This window comes from Camarhynchus parvulus, chromosome 8 (genome assembly GCF_901933205.1).
Source record: "Camarhynchus parvulus chromosome 8, STF_HiC, whole genome shotgun sequence".
NCBI lineage: Eukaryota > Metazoa > Chordata > Aves > Passeriformes > Thraupidae > Camarhynchus > Camarhynchus parvulus.
In genome coordinates this window covers 13,986,777-14,006,805 of record NC_044578.1, presented here as the reverse complement: position 1 = coordinate 14,006,805, position 20,029 = coordinate 13,986,777, and the positions used below count along the sequence as shown (strand labels likewise).

Here is a 20,029-nt window from a genome sequence, read left to right as displayed (position 1 = left end):
CCTAAATCCCCACAAAGGAAGATTCTTGCAGGATCTGGATCTGATAAAGTAATGATTATTGTGAACTGCAGCAAACACATTGTGCCAGCCAAATGCAGTGTTCTGAGGAAATGTGACTGTGCTGGGCAACCATGTCAGAAAAATACTTCCATAAATTATAACCATAGCTCTGTCCTAACATGTTATAGAATCAGGGAACGGTTTGGGTTGGAAGGGACCTTTGAAGGTCAGCTAGCCCAAGCCCTGCAGTGAGCAGGGACACCTCCCACTCGGCCAGGTTGTCCAGACCCCCAAGTCCAATCTGACCTTGAATGTTTCCAGGGGTGGGGCATCTCCCACCTCTCTGGTTAATCTGTTCCAGGCTTTTACCACCTTTAGTGTAAAAAACTTCTTCCTTTCATCTCTAATCAACCCTCTCTTAGTCTAAAACCATTCCCCTGGTCCTATTGCAACAGGCCCTGCTAAAAAGCTTGTTTCCACCTTTCTCTTTTTGTTAGGAGTTTCCTTGGTGTTCTTGCTTTGAAGGCTCTTCCAGCCCCTCTGAGGTTACAAACCTCGTCTGGATTTTCACCTGCTGAACTCAGGTGCTGTTCTCCTGCTCTCAACAGGAGATCTCTCTACTCCTCCTGCCACTACCCCAGCTACTTGTAATTCACCTGCTCTTGAGCACGAGTGACCAGACCTTCCAAGTCTCACTCTGGCGCTGTGGAATTAAGATTTCCTCATGTCAGTGGGAAATACCTGCTTAACAGGGCCTGTGTCTTTACTTGTGAGCTCCTGCCAATAACCCGGGGGTGACACGCATCACTGCCCCAGTCATTGCCCGCCACAGGCAGGCACAGCACTGCTCCTGCCATTGCTCCCGCCGACAGGGAACAAGCTACACCTGATACCACTCCATGCCCCACTTCACTGCCGCTCCCGGGCACTTCCTGCAATGAACTAGGACCAGAAAACAGATCCTCCAGGCTACAGTCAACACTCAAACTGCTAACACGAGCTAAGTTAGGAACTTCATTCATTGCATCTCAAAATGACCCCCAAACTTGGAACGCAGTGGGTATTACCACCAAGACTCGCCGCCTCGGGGTGAGCACAGCCTCCCGGGCAGTCCCCATGATGAAAGTGTGAGGGCGGGGTTATTCCCGCGCCCGCGGGCGGGCCCGTCCCGGCACACGGAGCGGCCCCGGCTGCGCAGGCGCCGCGCTCCGGGCAGTTGTGGCCGTGCCGGGAAGTTGTGCTGGGAGTGCTGCGAGTGCCGTGCCGAGCCCGCTGCCGACCCCGCCATGTCGGGCTCCTCCAACGTGGCGGCCATGAAGAAGGTGGTGCAGCAGCTGCGCCTGGAGGCCAGTGTGACCCGCGTGAAGGTGAGCGCGGAGCCGCGACGGGACGGGACGGCACGGGGCGGACGCGCCGCCATTTCACCTCCCCGGGGCCGCGCCCGCCGCGTCGAGGCTGGGCCGGGGCTGCCGGCTCCCACCTGCCCCGCCCCGCGGACCTGGCTGGGCGGCGGCCACTGGGCTTCTCCCGGGGCTCCGTCGGGGTTCCCCGGCCGAGGCGAGCCCGGATCGGCAGCGCAGCCGCGCCCGCTCCGTCGCCACCCCTGCCCGGGGCTCGGCCGCTCGCTCCCCGCCGCCCCTCGGGTCCGCTCCCCCCGAAGCGCTCCCTGGGGCGATGGACGCGGCCCGCGCTGCCCGTCCGTGCCCTCGGAGCGAGAAGCGCCGTGCCCTCGGGCTCTGCCGGGAGCCTGCCCGAGGCGGGGCGCACAACAGGCTGGGCTGGCCCGGCACGGCAAGATGGAGATGTCGCTGCCAGGCACACCAAGTGCATTGAACTTGTGCCGCGCCAGGGCGAGACCGCGCCTGGCACGGCCCAGAAACCCGACAAACTGCAGATACCGAGTGTCAGCGGAAGATGCAACTTTTTAAAACTTCGATCGTTCTATTGTATGAGTTCAGAGTTACACCAAAGAAAAGCAAGACAAGGAATTTTTCACTGATCAGTTATTAGCAAGGTACAGCATGCCAAAAACCCCTTATAAGGGTGCTCAGAACCCCATTATCTCATCCTGAGGATGGCTTTCCAAGGGAGTGTGAAATGCAAGTTCAGTGGAGTAAAACATGTTAAACCATAGGCAGTATTTTTTAATTGTTTATGCCAGAACAAGGATCTTCATATATTTAATAAAGTCATCTCCAGGATCTTGCCTATCTGTCACCCTTCATACTTAAAAGTTTACCATGGAAATTAAAACTTCCAAATCAGTTCTCATTCTTACATTGTTCATCTTCTTGTCTTTAAGAAACAAAAAAACTACAATGAAATTATTGCATAAAATCTACATAAACTGTATTGCAGAATAATTTAGTAGTATTTGTCTTTTCAATGTAAAAACCACATCCTCAGTAAAGACTCTTCAGTGAATTCTAATGCCAGCTTTTATTATAACTAGGTTTCTCAAGCTGCAGCTGACTTGAAGCAATTCTGCCTGCAGAATGCACAACATGATCCCCTACTGACGGGAGTATCATCAAGTACAAATCCATTCAGACCCCAGAAAGTTTGTTCATTTTTGTAATTATGTGAACTACTTCAGTATCTTTCAGTGGTAAGTTATTGAATTACAATTCATAAACTCTTTTGTCATTTAAATGAGACAGGCTCTATGAAAGGCACTCAGAAACATCTGACTTGTGCAGCTGGTGTTGGTCTAGACCCCCATTTTTGGTCCCTTCTCCCTTTTTCTGGTCACAGCTATGTACTGGACACATGCTGGCCATTGGTATTGTGAACAGCACTTTGCTGCTGCAGAGCTTCCACCAGTTTGCGTAGCAGAATGGTGGGACCAGCTACTACTGAGCTGCTCTTTAGACTAACAGTAATTGTGCTGTATCTTCCTCTCTATAAGGGTATTATTTCCCTTTTCTCACTTAGAATTAATGTGGTGAATCCTACTTGGGGCAGATAAAACACACTTCAGTTCTTAAACTTTTAATGAACAGTTCCAAAAGCAGATTAGTGGTGGTGGTCCCCAAGAAGAGCACTGACCACTGTGGGGGGGAGATGCCCTCTCTGCCAAAAGAAAAAAGTATATACTTTTAAAGAAGTATTTACTTTTAAAAGCCCAAATGCCACTCAAGTAAGCTACTACAGGGGTAGTGGTTTAAATAACTAGAAACAGTGGAATACTCATTTGGATTTTCATTCCAGAACTTTCATAGCACATAGTTCATTAGCACTACTGCTATCACTAGGAAGACTATTCACTCATCTGCCATTTTGATGACTAGATTTTAGGCTAACCTCTTTGGAAAGGTGAGTTTTAGATCCACAATAGTTTCACCAAAATTCAGAGTCCAAATAACTTGGTTATTTTGACCACAGTAAATGCATGATGATTTTACTGTGTTCCCTTTTCCTGTTGCCCCTTGATGTGGATCTGTTGGAGGTGAGAGCACAGATGTTATTTTAAAGCACCTGATACACAGTTAACCACATTTCACAATTCTTACAAATCTCATAGTCAGTCTTAACCTTGAAAAATTCTGGTTGTGTAGCGGACTTCTATCATCCGAAGAACTGTTGTTTGCTAGATTAAAATTGTGCTGTTAGGCAGCTTTATAGAAGGTTGACCACAGCCAGATTGGATTGATAAAATTGTTCTTCCCTCAAGCAGACTGTAGAAAAGTTGCAGATGAGTGTACTAGCAGAATAACCACCTTTAAAGGGTAGAATAGTTAACAGTATAGAAGTTGATCCTTAACTATTTAACAAGCAAAACCACATCCCACATTGTTTTGAGCAGTGAATTACAACAGTGTAACTGAAATGTGCTTTAGAGTTCCTGTAGCTTTTAAAATTACTTCTGTTGTGAATTTTTGCCAATTACTGTTATTTAAAAAAAACTCTCAGACACTACACTAGTGTAGCTTCAGCTGTAAGCACTAATCCAAGGAAGACATCAGATCATCTGTAAGCATTATAGACTGAAAACTTACACAAAGCCAAATAAACTGTACTTAATCCATGACAGGTACAATTCCCCACCGAGAGGTTTGCCAAGGTTAAGAAATTCCTGGATTCCTGGGTGTGGATGTAGGGAAACAATGTTTCCTCTGTCTCACACCACACCTGCATACACAGGGCATAGAAGGCTTAATATCTTCTTTCTCTGCTACAACCTTGGAATGGAACTAATTTCTGGTTTAGTTACACTACCTCTATGTGAAACTCCTTCACTTTGCAGTATCCGTTGCAGGCACTTCCTGAAAAGAGGTGATTCTTTGTGTTTTCTTGATGAGCCAGTAGTGTTTGTGTTTGCAAAGTCAGCACCACCTCACTGAGGAGGAAGTGTAATTTGTTAGTTACACAACAAATTCCCTGCTTTTCAAAGGCAAAGTAGAAACCTGGTGTTTTGATGAGCAGAAGGTGACTGGGAACAGCTTCTTCTATCATTTCACTTAGAAGTTTGGTTTCAAGGAGACACTAAGTTTCAGTTATTTTGTAAGAGCTTTGATTATCTTGGTGTATCTTTGGGCATGATTTCACTTAAAGTTTGTTTTTTAAACTAATAAAACAGCTGTGGAAAAAGAGGGTATTTTTTCCTAAACAGTTGTCCAAGGCATACTCCGAAATATATATTCTTTGATTTGCTTCATTCAGTAGTGATACCTTTCTAACTAGATTTTGGTTTTGTTTTTCAGATCTTTTAGCATCTTTTCCTACCTGCTGATGTATGTATGGGCAGAGTGCCTCAAGGAGTGGCCTGGTTTGAAGTCTGTAAAAAAGCTTAGCTTTAACGTGCCAAATCTAACTCTAAAAGTGCTACTGTCATCAAACTTCTTACCATCTACCTCTCCAGATGAACTGTATGCTAGTTACGTATTTCTGTTTCATACGGGAATCAGTTTTATACGCCAAGCAAAAAATAAAAGTGTCTTGACTTAGTCTGGTCTTGAAATTACTGTAAGAATTGGATTAACTTCTGGGCATGGTGGCACCTCACAGTCAGTGCATCACTGTAGCAGTTGGAGAGCAGAGAGAAGTGTAAATATTCTCTGCTGCTGCAAGTCTGCCTGGGGTTAACAGTCCTTCAGAACAATGAGGCTCCAGCAGTACCATACTTAGAAGCATAACAGAAATAGAACAGAAAAAATTTTGGGACTGTTTATAATTCAGCTATACAGCTGTGCCATATCATAGACATCACATTAAGACAGACTAAATTATTCTTAATCTTAATGAGTAATTCTACCCTAGGAGATAACTTACTCTATGTGCCTTCTTATTCATTAGGTAAATATGAAAAAGCACTTACAGCTGTACATGAAAAGAAAGTAGCTCAAAGAAAACTTGACCTTTTAGCTGCCAGTGAATGTGCCAACTTCAGGCAAAACAGTAGTTTATGTGTAGATAATACAAACTTGAGTATTGCTGTGAGGCTGAAGAAGCATTTTTAAAATTTTAATGGGGAAAACCCTGCTCAGAGACCTCACATAGTCACTGAGCAGCATTTTTAGATGATGGCTTTATCAATGTCCTGTAAGGCAGTTTTACAAGTTCTTTCCCATCCTTTCAACTGCTTTGGGTATACAGACCTCTTGTCAACGTGATACTTACAGAAGAGATGCCTGTAGGAGTTACGCATATTGTTTTTGTAACTTCAGCAACATGCCTATTTTATGCAAAATGCTAATGAAATAAAATACCATGGATTTCATGGATTGCATACTGCCTTCTCCGTGTTCTCTGGATAGGAGAACCTTTTTGGAAGAACTCTACCCATACTGTCAGGAACAGCATACTCTAAGTTAGAAGTAAGTTTCAAATATTTATCTCTTATCTGATTAACTGAAGATGTCTGCATTAACAGAAAAAATAAAAGGGAACTGTAAAACTAGAAATATTTTATTTTGAAAATTTCTTTAACCAACATATTTGCTGTCTTTTATGTTGTGAAGCATAATCTGTTTCTACAGCACAGCAGCACTTATGGCAAATCCTTAGTGATAGCTAAATGACAAGTTACTCAAATACAGCCATAGTTTTTCCTGCTAAACTGGAAAAAGTCACTGTCCTTGTCACATTGGCTACAAATAGGAAGAGAGTCACATCCTACTTGATCTGCCGCTGTAGAAAGTTTTTATGTTTGCTGTTTGTCTTTCTGCAGACAGATACTGTTCAGTATCATTATCATTAGTTAGTAGTCCAAGATCGTCCGTAGTTCAAAGCAGCTGCTGTATTCCTGGTCACCAGCAATTGGCAGATTTCACTTACAAGTGGAATTTTCTTCTACTTGTGTCCATTTCTCGACGCTGAAATTTCAAAGGAAAGTTGTAAAGGCAAGTTGTTTACCAGCAAGTTCATGCAACAGGATGAAACAAACAAGGATGGCCACTCCACTTTATAGCAGGGCAGACAGTGAAATGTAGTTGTTGTACAGTAGAGTTGCAAATAAGTAGTTATGGTATACTGACATTCATTGTCCTTGCTATTTTTATTTTTTATTTGAAATACAGCAGGATGGTTCTGCTTTGCATGACTCTCAAAATACACCTCTAAATGCTTAAGTTAAATACTTCCACACTGAGAACTGCATTTGTACCACTTTTCTAGGGTAAGATTTTTGGTTACATTTCGTGTCACATTTAGCCTCCCCAAGCAGGACTATTATCATTACTAAGACATACCTTATGAATCCACTCATATTCTCCAAATTTGGAATCAAAGGTTCCTTTCTGAAGTGACCTCAGCTTCAATGTAAAACGTGGCCCAAGTTCTTGAATTCCCACTTTCTTTTCACTCTTGAAGATGTATCTTGGGGAAGAAAAGAATTAAAATTAGGAATTAAGTTACAAGAGTATTCTCTCTCACTTGTAAATGAGTATTGTAGAAAATGTCACCTGTGGAATCTGAAGAAGATGTAGTCCCTCTGGTTGTGAAATGTAGCTACTTGTCTTCCAATGAACTGAGGATCGTGTGGGAAGAGTGCAGCAAACATGCGGCCGATGGAATGGCCGAGCCGTGTTGTGAAATTATTCAGGATCACTTCAGGGACGTGTTCCGTGGGCTCCTTCCCCTTCCGCTGAAATCAGAGCAATAACAATGCAAAGAACAGACTGAATGCAAAAGGATTTCAATGTATTACCAAAGAAGTGTTTGAAATAGGAAGACAGGGGCAAAAACAAACCCTAATCATTCTTTCAAACACAACCTAAGTTCATAAACACGTAAAGGAGCGGCTGGTGACATAAGGATCTTTGGTTCAACGATATAAATTCAATGAAAAAGCACAAATAATTTTACATTTTCTCCTGCACCATTTTTTAGTCTTAGCAGAACCTGTTATAGTAGACAATGTACTCTACCTATCACAGGAGTATTCCCCCTGTACTCATACCAACTAGGGATATATGGGACTGAGAGTATATGGGCTTCTTTAATAAAAACTAATTAGAGATTACTTATTTCAAAGAAGAAAACCCATTTTACTGCAAATTACCTATGGCTAAGTAAGCAATACTAAGAAGAGGTGATAGAGCTATAGGAACAAGAAGACCTAGGTCTTATTCAAGATAAACTACATCTAATGGAACCTTTTACACTGCTGATTTTATATGCTAAGACATGGAGTATTTCCTACTGATGTAGGTTATCATCTACTATTTAATGATATGATTTAAAAAATACTTGTCAGATTATAAAATATTGGCAATAAAGAAATACAGCAAATCAGCTTGAAAATGAAATATGCTGCTTATGAAGTAGAACACACTAGTCCTTAGCCTCCCTTAGCTTACCAAAAAACTCTTTACAAGATCAAGCTGAATCATATCAAAATGCAGTTTTGACAGTTGAAGTAGACTGGATGTATTTATCATTAACCAAAAATTAACCCATTTTTCAAATTTTTTTGAGTCTCACCTTTATTTCTTTACGCAAACGCACACTACTCATTCTAAAATGGGCAGTTGGACCATCAGGCAGGTGACTTAAAACAAGACCATCTGTGCACCAAGTTAAAAAAAAGGCTGGTAAAATTGAGCATGTAATTTACAGAGGAATATTCAATGCAAAATGCAGTATTACATTAGAGGTTTAGATCCATCATCTACACCCAAGGTTTTGTTGTATGTTCAAACATACATTCCCAAACTAGTTAACTAGCTTTCTGAAGGATGTCCATTACATGCTAACAAGGATTATCCTCTACTGCTTTCTCATTTAACTAATTCGTAATGTTTTATCTAGCCAGAAAAAAAAGATGGATCTTCCTGGTCAGAAAAACTTGTTAATTAATCAAACTGTTATATTTACTGAAATAATAACTGCTTAACCATGCATTACAAACAACAAAAAAGTGCTAACACTTTCTTTAATAAGTCCAAGTTCCATTAGCCATCAGACACTCAAGTTGGCACACTGATTTTTAGCTCTGTAATTTGCACTATGAAGTGAAAGAAAACAGAATAAAGTAGATTTCTGATGCACACTACAGAATTGTTTCCTTTGCCTGATAAATACACAAAAGGATACTTGGTATTTTGCGATCTTCATTAATGACAATTAAATCCGTGAAGTCCCTTGCAATGCACTGTGGAATGATTCTTTTCAAAGCCAGCCCTCTTCGATAGAAGACGTGTGAGTTGGGTATAACAGTAGCCAGCTGCTCACAGAATCTCACTGTTCTCTGCAAAACAGGGGAGTTAAATTGCAATGTGCAGAATTCAGCTGTTAGGATAACAGAGGGTTGGTCATTCCAACTACACTCCCTGAGCATATATTACTTCCAGTATCTCTATAGAGATTTGAAGATAAGCTATTAAATTCCTTCATTCAGTTACTGCAAAAAAAATTTATTTGCAGTAAAGAATGCAGCACACCAGAGATTTTTAAGGACTTTTTTCCCCTTCCTCCATCACAGAAAAGCAGGAAAATGCAAAAAGCATACTCTCCACACTCATTATTTATAAAGTACACTGGTTTACAAAACGTTCACAGCATCTCAAAATACAATATAACTATTTCTTCATGAACTCATGCCTGAGTTTTCAGAGAAACTGTTTGAGGTGTATTTTTCTTATTTTTAAACCAATTTCTGTTATGGTTTTCAAAAACGTCAGTAATCTCTTCAACCAGGCAATGCTGATCACTTCAATACAAGAACACATGCACAAGGTTGGGTTTTTTTATGGAGGAAACAAACAGTGCTGGAGAAACCAATGGATTACATACACATACAAGGTTATGGTTGGGCACTAAATAAAATGACAGAAAAAATCCATGTGAATGCTATTATCTTCAGTCTCAATGTAACAATCATAGGATGAAAACCCTGGTATCTTATAACCATTTGGTTTCCAAGTAAAACATACATACCCCACGAGGTCGGTCTGATGTTGTAATAAGAATTTTGGGAACAGTCTGTCTATTAAAGTATGGTGCAAATTCATCAGTTGCTTCATCAAAAGCAACCTGGAAGAACAGAAGTTTTGTTAAATCCACCATGTATGAAATACCTGAAGAACAACTGTTCAATGTGATCTAAATTTTAATTCACAAGATCTATTCTGTAATTAATCACCCGAAAGAATGTGGTTTTCACATTATTAAGAATCTAGTGTGATGAACATGGGCAGCTTTTACTACCAATATCAGCATAGCAATTATTTAATACAGATAATGATGGAATGATATCACCTCTTAGTAAACCCATCATGTCTAAAAAGTAATTTATCAACAGATTAACAGGAAAGTGGGGATTATTCAGTTTCATCAATCAATTTACATCCCTTGTTAGAAAAAAAAAAGGTTAACTTAATAGCACATGCAGTTACCTCCTCATCATTGGGATCTACAGTGGTTTCATCATACACTCGCTGATTTTCAATTGTCTTTGGTACAGCTTTTGGAGGTGCCTAAAATACATAAAGTTTATTAACATAACATATTGATGTCATTATTAAATGCATTGCAAATACCACATTCATACTACCACAATATTGTTTGTATTTCTACACAGAACTGCAAGTATTATTTATTTGATGCCACTTTTAAAAAAGAAGTTACATAAACTTGATTAAAATATGCACAGCTATTGGGACACCAGAAAGCATCAGATGGAGAGAAGCACCACTGGAACAATGTCACTTTTCAAAACAAAACAAAAAAAGAGGGGAACTTTCTTTCCATTTTTATTCTGTGGAAGAAAAGGATTCTGTTTTCAACTGCAACACATTTTAACCTTGATATCTAGAATTTAATGACTAATAGCCTTTAATGTTTACACCATTAACTTACACTATCTAGTGAGACTATTGTAATACAGGAACTCACATCTGACTATCTTCAATCACTCCAGGAAGGAAACAAAACCTTTCCTCACAGCTAGGCTTGGAATCCAGCAGGTAACTGGTCTGGGAATGGTTTGGTCAGCTCTGATTGTTTTAATCTACACAGAAACTGGAGTACAATTCCTAATAATATCAACACAAATGCCACAGCAATCACATCAGAGACAACTTCTCAGGAATGGTTTTATGTCATCAATTTAAAACTCGTCCTGCCTGTTTACAGCATCATTTAACACAGGAGCAACAAGGTTTCTAAAGCCAGCTGTTTGATACCTCTACTAGACAATAGTGTCTCTGAAGGCTACCACAGCCAGCGAGCACAGAGAGCATACAACCACAGAATGGTTTGGCTGAAAGGGACCTTTTAAGGCCATCTATTCCAGCGCAGTGAGCAGGGACATCTTGGACCAGACCAGGTTGCTCTGGGTCACTCCAACCTGGCCTTGAACGTTTCCAGGGATGGGGCATCCACTCTGGGCATCCCGTTGCAGTGTTTTATCACCCTCACTGTATTCACTGCTCCGCTTCCCTGAATTCTGCGGAGAAGCCCTTTGGCTCAGGAAGCTGAGGAGCCCCAGCTCCGGGCAGAGCTGCAGGACCCTCATCCTGGCGAGCAGCGCCCCGTTCGCGGCGCGGAAGGAGTGGCCTCGCCGCCACACCGGCTCCTGCGGCCGGAACCCTTACTTTGTCTCCGAGAGCCTCTCGCTCCTTCCTCCGCTTCTTCTTGAGGGCCAACTTCTCCTGCGGGCAGAGGAACAGCGCTCCGTTAGCCACACCGGCCAGACCCGCGCCTCCCCAGCCCCGCGGCAACAGCCCGCCCCACCTTCCTCTGCTGCTGCTTCCAGCGAAGGAACATGAAGTGCCGACGCTGCTTGTTCTTGATCTCGGACACGCTGAAGGTGGGCGGGAAGAGCACCCGCTCCGGGGCGGGCGGACCGGCACCATCGCGCGGCCCGGGCCCACTGCCCTCACCCGCCATGGCTGCTGCCGCTGCTGCCGCTGCGGGGCGGGGCCGGCCCCTCACCCTTGGCCTCTGCCCCGCCGGGTGGCGCCGCGCGTGCGCTGCACGGGGCTCGCGCGGCGGGCGGCGGGCGCGGGGCGGGTTCGCTCAGGGCAGGGCGGGGCGAGGCGCGGGCGTGCCGTACGCATCGTCTGTGGGTGTTCCGAGTTGGAGCATCATTCATCGGTCCGGCTCTTCGCCCTGCGCGGGACCCCAGGAGTCACACTACGTACACACACCATGTGCCAAACGCTTCTTGAACCTCTCAGGCTGGCGTGGTGACCACTGCCCTGGGGAGCTGTTCCAGTGCCCAAACACCCTCTGGGTGAAGGCTTCTCCTGATATCCAACCTAAACCTGCCCTGACTCAGCTTCAGGCCATTCCCTCGGGTCCTGTCACTGTCACTGGGCAGAGATCAGTGCCTGCTGCTCCTCTTCCCCTCCCGAGGAAGCTGTGACTGCAGTGAGGTCTGCCCTCAGTCTCCTCCAGGCTGAACAGACCCAGTGCCCTCAGCTGCTCCTCACTGCTTCCCCTTGAGGCCCTTCACCATCTTGGTTGCCCTCCTCTGGACACTCTCGAATAGTTCAGTGTCTTTCTTACATCGTGGTGCCCAAATGCACACAATACTCAAGGCTGAGTGCAGAGCACAGTCACCTCTCTCGACCCACGACATGTCAGGGCTCATTGCTCAGCAGACAGCGAACCTGGAGATAAAATCAGTGTATTTCATAGGGGTTATTGCTGCAGTGTTTTTTATAAACCGAGTTAGCTGTCAAAGTGGGAAGCTTTGAGCAAACGTGACACATTGATGGGTTTACATTACTGCAGGTAACAACATGGCCCAGCAGTGCCTGCACATGTGCAGGCTTTCGGACCTTTGCTCAAAGTGACTTAAGTTTTGGGGAGCACCTGTTTATTAGGAACCATAGGGGTTATGATGATAATGTTCCCAAAAGTTAATTTTATTCCATTAAAGTCTGTTAAAACTTGACGTTAAAATGAAACAAGAACTCCTACAGCAAATTAGAGATTCAATTTACATAAAATAATTTCTATTCCTGAGCTGATTTTGATGCTTAGAGATGTGCAAATGCTTCTGCACAGCAAAGACTACACAGTGTTTTATAGAAATTGAGTACTCAGGGATTTTGGGGACCTGTTCTAAATTGGAGACATTTTTAATCTCAGACTGCAAAATTCTGAACCTTAATGGGACTGCTTAGTTCCATTTGTCCCAAGCATGTTTTCAAAGCTTGATGTCTACTAATTTTATATACAAGTACTATTTGTCTTTACTATGTTTCTCTCACTAGAAAAAGGGAAAAAGAAATCTGTTAACATAAATATAGAAAGATAATAAAAAAAACCCTAGAAATAACCAGAATAATAAAGAATGTCTTAAGCCTTGTTCTGTCCTATAAACAAATTTTGTTCTGCAACTCAACTTGCTTCACTGAGATTACTTCTGCTTAACACAGAAATGAAAGATCAAAGGCCTCATTATGCACAATCCCATATATTTCTGGCCTCGCTCTCCTTTTTGTCAAGAGAAAATATTTCAGCTATCCTTACTGCCTTAAGGATAAGTAGTTTCCATGGTAATTGAGGTTGAGAGGATTTTGTTGAGAATATGTTAACCAAGCACTGCTGTAACTTTATCTCTCTAGCTGATGCAGATGTCAGAGATTGCAAGGTTATTTCTCAAAGTCATTAGCAGAGATTTTCATCGCTGCTATTAGCAGAGCATACAGGGAGTTCTGTGTTGTTTGTAGTTCCAGTTTGCAATGCTGTTTTTGTTGGGATCACTGAGTGCTTACCTGAGGAAAAAACATATTATCTTTCTCCCTCCTAGCAAGAGGGATGACAACCTCCTAATATTATTCAAATACCTTTCTTCCAAGGACTCAGAGGAACAAAATAATAATACACAATAATACAAGAACTTCCTAGGGCAGGGGAGGGACAACGACAAGACACCAGAAACACACTGAGGATTTGGTAGAGATCACTGACAAGGTACAATTATAACTTCAATAGAAGGCCCAAATAATAAATGCATGCATAGTATTACTTTAGTTTTTTCATAGAAGTTCCAAGGTCTTTCTTACCTATGAACTCAGTTCTGTGCAAATAACATTTTTACCAGGGTACTCTTATTTTACAACTTAAGTAGCATTGTAAAAAAACCTTTTGGAAGGTAAAAAATCTTTTGGAAGAAGCTGCTTGGTTAAAAACAAAACAACTGGGAAAAAACCACCAAAACCCCAACAATCCCCACCCACTCATACAAAACCCTTTAACAAGCCATTTCTCTATAGAATAGTGATGAATGAAGGCATTGATTCCATGTCAGCACTCAGAAATTTTGGAGGAAAACTTCTGTAAATTAACCCAGCTCAGTAGTGAAGCATTTTAAGTTGTATCAATGGAGTACTGTTTTGGTTTTTTTCTGTTCTGTCATTTCAAAAAATTGAAAAAACATTTTGAGATTAAGTCAAAATGACAAAAATTCATATGGGAAAAGGAAATTAAGTAAGAAAATATAGAAAAAGGTGAGAAAAGAGGGTAAGGTATCTTTGGATTCAATAATTCAGAGAACTGTTTTCTTCTTTATCTTTTTGTTGTTTTTTGGGGGGGGTTGTTGGTTGTTTGGTTGGTTTGTGTTTTGTTTGTTTGTTTTTATGTAATAACCAGTATTTTGCTATTTTCCTGTTTTGTTTTGGTTTTTTTTATTTTGTTTTCCTGAAGGTTGAGAGCACATACTACTTGTCTCTTTCCCTTCACAGTGCTGTGTAGATAATGAAGTGGTACCCCAAAGGTCTGGTTTTGTTATGCCTGTAAACACCTCAGCCTCGAGACTGCAGAGCAGCTTTGATCACATCTGACCCCTCAGCAGGCCCCTCATGCTCACAGCTTCTCTCTGGTAGGTGTTCCAGGGGATGCTGAACACCGTGGAATGTGTAGCAGGCTCAGTGATAGTGGCTTTGCTTAACTGGGAGTTGAAGAGTTGAAGAAGGATACAGAAGACAGGACTTTCCAGCCTCTGGAGATTGTCATCTCACCTGTCAATGGAACACTGAAACCACAAGGCTGCAGGTTTTTCTGAGGGGAGAAGTATCTTCATTCTTCCAGCTGAAGCTACTGCTGTGTGTCAAATAAGATCTAGAAAATGCTGAATCAAATAGCCAGGCTGGGCACTCTCCTTCTGAAGGGAAGCAAGATTTGATTACTGGCCAGGTCTCAGTATTCTCCCTGTAGTTTACTTTAAAAGTTACACAGCAAAAAACAAGTTTTAGAGAATGGATTGTAACCAGCTTCAGTTTCTCTGTGCATGCTCTCATCTCTGAGCTGGAGAGTCTGGTTCCTTCTACATTGCTGGCCTGATGCTCTGCTGGGCTTTTAGCACAGTGAAGAACAGACAATGTGGCCTCACCAGGGTGGAACAGTCAGAGTGGTGGGAGATGCTCCTGTGGTAGGGGAATGTGTCTTTGAGCCCACTTTTCTTCAGCTTAGGAAAGAGTTGGGCACAGGCCCACCACAATATGCTGTCCTATGAAAGATGAACATCCACACCATCATTTTCTGAGAGAAAGCCTGCAATTGTGTTTTGTAGAGAGCCTAAGCCGCTGGTGCTTGGTATGTATTATTGTACCAAGCCATCTGGGGCCTCCACTGTAGAACAGTCTCTTGTTTACCCAGCTAGGCATAAGCACAAAATAAATGCTGAGCTGCTTAGCTCTTTCCACGTTGTTCCCAGACTCAGGCATACCCAGAGCTGTTTCTCCAGGAGTGCATTTCACTAAATTACCAGGTGACTATGCAGGAAGTGTGTGGGTAGTTTTTCAGGATCATCTGTTTGAGACTTACAGGCTTGCATTGCTTAGTGGATCTTGTCTACAGTCTTTTAATTTCAATGTTTTCAGTCACCCAGGGCAATCTCTCTAATGGATAAAATGGGTATCATGCACAATAAGGTTGGCTATTGTTTAATATTTCAGGATGAACACTAGATCTTACTATATACTCTCAATGCCCTGTCCTCGTCCCATAACATAACACCAAAAAAATATTATTTTTGTATGCTTTTCTGGGTTGCTCTTCTTTACAGTACCTGAGCTGTGTACAAACATTAAGATGCTTATTGGAAAGAAGGCATGATGTCCATTATACAGATGGGAAAATTAAACTAGTCTGTCAAAACAAAATTTATCAAACGCACTTAGAATGCCCAGTGTAAGACACCTAAAAATTATTTTACAAATATTTAGCACCACACGTTCAAACCACAACTATATTCAATTAGATTCACAGTTAATGTCTGCATGCTCAGGATCATTCTAGATACCAGATTTCAGGTACATCACTGACCAAATGAGGAATGCAGACTGAGTGTTTAAAAAAGTTTGGTGTACTATGAGTCAATAAGGAGACCAAATGAATTTTTTTAATTTTCATTCTGTAGTGCTCTTGCTTTTTAAAGTTTCTTTCCAATCTTCACACTTTTGTGTAAGAAGTCCTAGGTTTAAGAAAGCAAACAGTGGTAAAAAAGAACAAAGACCCCTCTGAATAGCAGCTTCATCTTCCTGAGTATTGACACCACTGTCCACAAAAAGTATCACATCTGAACATGCTGAGAATGCCATTAAAAAGGACATTAAGAGTTTTAGCCCCTGTATGAGTCCCTGAGGAACACCACTAATAACCAGTCTCCTTTTTATGTGGAGTTAGCACTGCTGATCAACACCTGTTTCACTGCACAGCCTAGATGATCATCCATCCATGTTGCACATTTTTCCACTCCCTATTTCACCCATTTGACTGCAGGGACACTGTGGGAGTCCATGCTGATAATCTCCCTAAAGTCAGGGTAAACAGCAAGTACTGCTCTTCCTCTTCTGTTGAGCCAGTCTTCCCATCAAAGGTTTGCCCTTGGCAAGGCCACATTGCACCATCTGTTCTCAGTCACCTTCATGTCCCTCAGGTGCTAGGAAATGTGTTCCAGCAGTGTTTGCTCCACATTCATGCTGGGGACAGAGGTGAGGCTGACAGACCTGTAGCTCCCTGGCTCTCCCTTCCTGCTCTTCTTGAAGCTGCAGCAGCTCCTGGTGCAACCTTCTTGCTGAAACACTGTGCAAGGAGTAGTGCTGTGTCCAAGTGCTCTGTGTCAAACGTCTCAGAGCGAGTGTGTGGTTATGTGCATGTGAGAAAGCAAAAGAAGCGAAGCTTTTGGAAGCCTGACTGAGCAAGATTTGCATAATCTAAGGAAGAATTAAGCAAAGGAGAAGATTTAAAAAAGAAGGCATTTTATAAGGAATTCTTCCCAAAAACCCTTGCAAATGTATTATTTTAAAATTATGGAAATTCCATATTCTGCTGCATATGAGTGTCCAGTTTTCAACTCACTTGAGTTTAAAAAAATGGCTTTATGTATGGATGTCAACACAGTAGTAAATATGTGGTTATAACCAACATAATATTTTTTTCCCCACAAGACTTATCAAGATGGCATAACTGGTCATTATCTTAATCTGGACAGATTGGCCTGGCTAGTACTGGGTGTTTGATTTACTACAAGTGTGTCAGCACTCCTGCTTAGTAGATTATAAATATTAGATAATGCATTAATTGTATATAAGCTGGGAAAAAAAAAAGATAATGGTGGTTGCTAAAGTTTCAAGTGTCCAGTGTAGAAAACTGGAATACTTCCCCAAATGGAAATTCTATGGACAATAAAGTTGTATTTTGACACAATGAGACTTTTTGAGAAGTTTATCCAATAGTTACCTGTGGCAAAGTACTGAAGAAGCATCTACTGTTTCCAACCTGGTATTTTGCTGAATTCATTGTGCTGCTTCTGGAGATCCCTACCCTTTGCTAAAGAATTATCCTGTAAAAGAGAAGATAGTCAATGGCAACATTTCATCAGCCTTGTGGGTATGTAGAAAAACTTGTGTTTCTTGGGAGGTGTGGCTCTCTTTGCAGAAAGTGATGCTTGTATCTTTCTGCTGGTGCAATTACACATAGCTTGGGCTGCCTTAATAAAACACTCCTTTATGTATGGAAAAAGAAGGAGTTAATCCAACATTAGAGTATGACTTATTTCTAGGCAGATATTTCTCAGAATATGCTACCTTGTGTTTTCATTTTATTTATTAAATTTCTGTTATTTTATATTAAGGCGTATTTGTGCGGTAGTGGAATAATTTTGCTGAAATAAAGAGAGCTTGGTATAACCAATAATTTTGCTTCTTTTTCTGCATGCAGTTTGCCCACAGATAGAAAGATTTTCTCCTTGTTCAAAATTATTGCAACATAATTTGTAGGTGCTACTACAGAAATAAGGTGATTATTTTATTACAAAGTAAAAGGTGTCAACTGAAACTGTCGTTCCCTTCCCCTTGAAGATAGCTCTTAACTCCATGGTATGAACACACATTTTATTGAGAATAAGCAAAATGCTGCTGAAATATTCCTCTGTTTCAATACATTCCAGTGTCTGGCTATATTACACAAGGCTCTTAGTATATACTTTACATTTTAAATTGAGAAAAATAGTCAGGATCATTTTTTTACTTGGCATTATTAATAAGTGAGAAGTATTTATAAATACCTAGTGACAGATACTAGTTATTTTACAAATTTTAAGATAATATTTTGTAAGAAACAGAAGTTGTAAAGTGATACAAGATAAGAAATTAGTCCACAATACTCCCAGAATCTAGGTGAGTTAACTTGAACAATGTGCATTTTAGGAAAGTTAAGTGCAGGCTAATATTGCTAGGAAAGAAAAATGTAATTTAGTTACCTGAGGGAGGGCTGCATCATGAAAAGGAGTGATGCAGAAATGCAGTTAGGGACACACAGAAATGCCATTCCTGTGAATAAATGTGGGGAGCACTGCAGCAATGGGGATTTTGTTGGTGGAACAGTAGGTCTTGCCCTGATACCGAGACAAAAACTGAGAAACTGGTTAAGCAGAACTATGTGGTTACTTTGGGATCTAGAAACCCTTTTTTACAGAAGAGACTTAAAAAGCTTCATCTCTTTGGCCCATCAATGAATCAGGGAAGAACTAACTCACCTGAAATTACATAAATAAAGAGAATAATCATAGAAATCTTCAGTTTAACAGACAAATCTTTTAGAAGATGCAACGTTTGAAAACTGAGTCAAGAGATCTTTTTTTGATTAAAAACAAAATCAAAACAAACAGAAAACCCCTTGGATTAACTAAGCCCTGGGAAACAAATTGATAGATAGGCCTGTGAAGTATTCTTTTTCATATGAAAACTTTAAACCAAAGTGGTGGATTTTTTTCCCAAAGGACACGTCCCTCAATCTAATTATCACCTGTACCGTGCAAAAGGTCAGGCTGGAGACTTGTGGTGCTTTCTTCTGGCCTTAAAACCTATGATGCTATGAAAACTCAAAATGAAGTAGAAAAAGCACTTTCAAATGTTTTATAAGAATTGTAGAATATCTTCCATAATATTCATATGGTAGGGGGTTAGACACGGCAATGAATGGACTTTTAAAATAATTTAACAGGCTACATTTTAGCTACATTAAAGTTGGGTTTTTTTCCTGTTTGTATTGCTATATTTTGATTAATAGTCATTAGAATTGTAGTATTTCTTTTATTTAAGCTACCAAGCCCCTTTCCCCTGATAAGATTTTCTTTCTTTATTGGTTTATCAAATCCTTTAAGACTGATATTTCCATGTTATGCATCCACCTCAGGGTAACTTTCTGGAAAGCATATTCTGTACTTGGCAGTGATCATAAAAAACATCAAAAGCAAAATTATTGAAGCCAATAAAAACAAATGCTAGTGCAAGTAGTAGTTCCAAAATGTGTAGACAGACTGGTGGGCTAATATGAAGATTTACAAGGTTTCTTTCGCTTTTATGTTACAAACTCTCAGGAACTGTATTTTTGTCTTATGTGTTGATAAAATATGTGCATGCTTTTAGACATTTAAAAGTGCTAATCACAAAATAACAAAGATAAAAGCAATGTAAGACATTTATCTTGGAACGTATAATCCCAGTGTAAGATAAACTCTTTTTTTCCAGCATGCATATGTAGCTCTTATTACTGAAACTCAAGCTGCACATAATTATTGGTAACAGAAAAACACTGGCGTTTACCTCCTACACACAAAGCCACACCTTACCCTCCAGGAAATCCAGAGAGCTTCCTAAGAATTATTTCTAGCTGTGGCCTAGATTTCAGCCTCTTTTGTATAATTTTACAGTGGAAGCTTGTGAGAGCCAATCCTGGCTGGTGCACAGTGTTTGACTGAACAAAGAAATGAAACTCATAATGAGATTTGGTCTTACATTGGACCTTTTGTCACAGCATCTCTTCTGCTTGGTCTGCACAGTTCAACAAGTTTGATGCTTTACCCAGCACAGACTGATGCTGGAGACAATCTCTGTTCTCTGCAGTAAGAGACAGAGGACAGAATTAAAAGCACATTTCAGTAAAAGTTACATACAAATTGACAAGGAAGGTTTAACTAAAATAATATTTCCTTTGTCTGTATTTCCAAATTGATCACTTTTTTCTCCTGTTTGGAAAAATACTTTATTTCCTAAGCTTGCATGGAATTATTTATGAAAGAGAAGGCATGGCATAGTTACCTTTGGCAGGAGAGAGTTAGACTCAATGGTTC

General features: G+C 41.1%; 2 protein-coding genes across 2 annotated transcripts; one reads left to right on the top strand and one right to left on the bottom strand.

Moving 5' to 3' along the window:
* The first annotated feature begins 1,183 nt into the window (after window positions 1-1,183).
* Window positions 1,184-4,946, top strand: GNG5 (G protein subunit gamma 5). The gene is made up of 3 exons (XM_030953584.1): window positions 1,184-1,367; window positions 2,453-2,608; window positions 4,704-4,946. The coding sequence occupies exons 1-2, from the start codon at window positions 1,287-1,289 to the stop codon at window positions 2,576-2,578; spliced, it is 207 nt and encodes a 68-aa protein (XP_030809444.1). The 5' UTR covers window positions 1,184-1,286; the 3' UTR covers window positions 2,579-2,608; window positions 4,704-4,946.
* Window positions 4,947-5,889: 943 nt separating this feature from the next.
* RPF1 (ribosome production factor 1 homolog) lies at window positions 5,890-11,368 on the bottom strand. Its single transcript, XM_030953583.1, has 9 exons — window positions 11,176-11,368; window positions 11,037-11,093; window positions 9,837-9,917; window positions 9,379-9,474; window positions 8,536-8,689; window positions 7,924-8,006; window positions 6,903-7,084; window positions 6,690-6,816; window positions 5,890-6,314 (listed from the first exon to the last, which is right to left on the bottom strand). Exons 1-9 carry the CDS (start codon window positions 11,329-11,331, stop codon window positions 6,273-6,275), a joined length of 978 nt encoding a protein of 325 aa, XP_030809443.1. The 5' UTR covers window positions 11,332-11,368; the 3' UTR covers window positions 5,890-6,272.
* Between the last annotated feature and the right edge of the window lie 8,661 nt (window positions 11,369-20,029).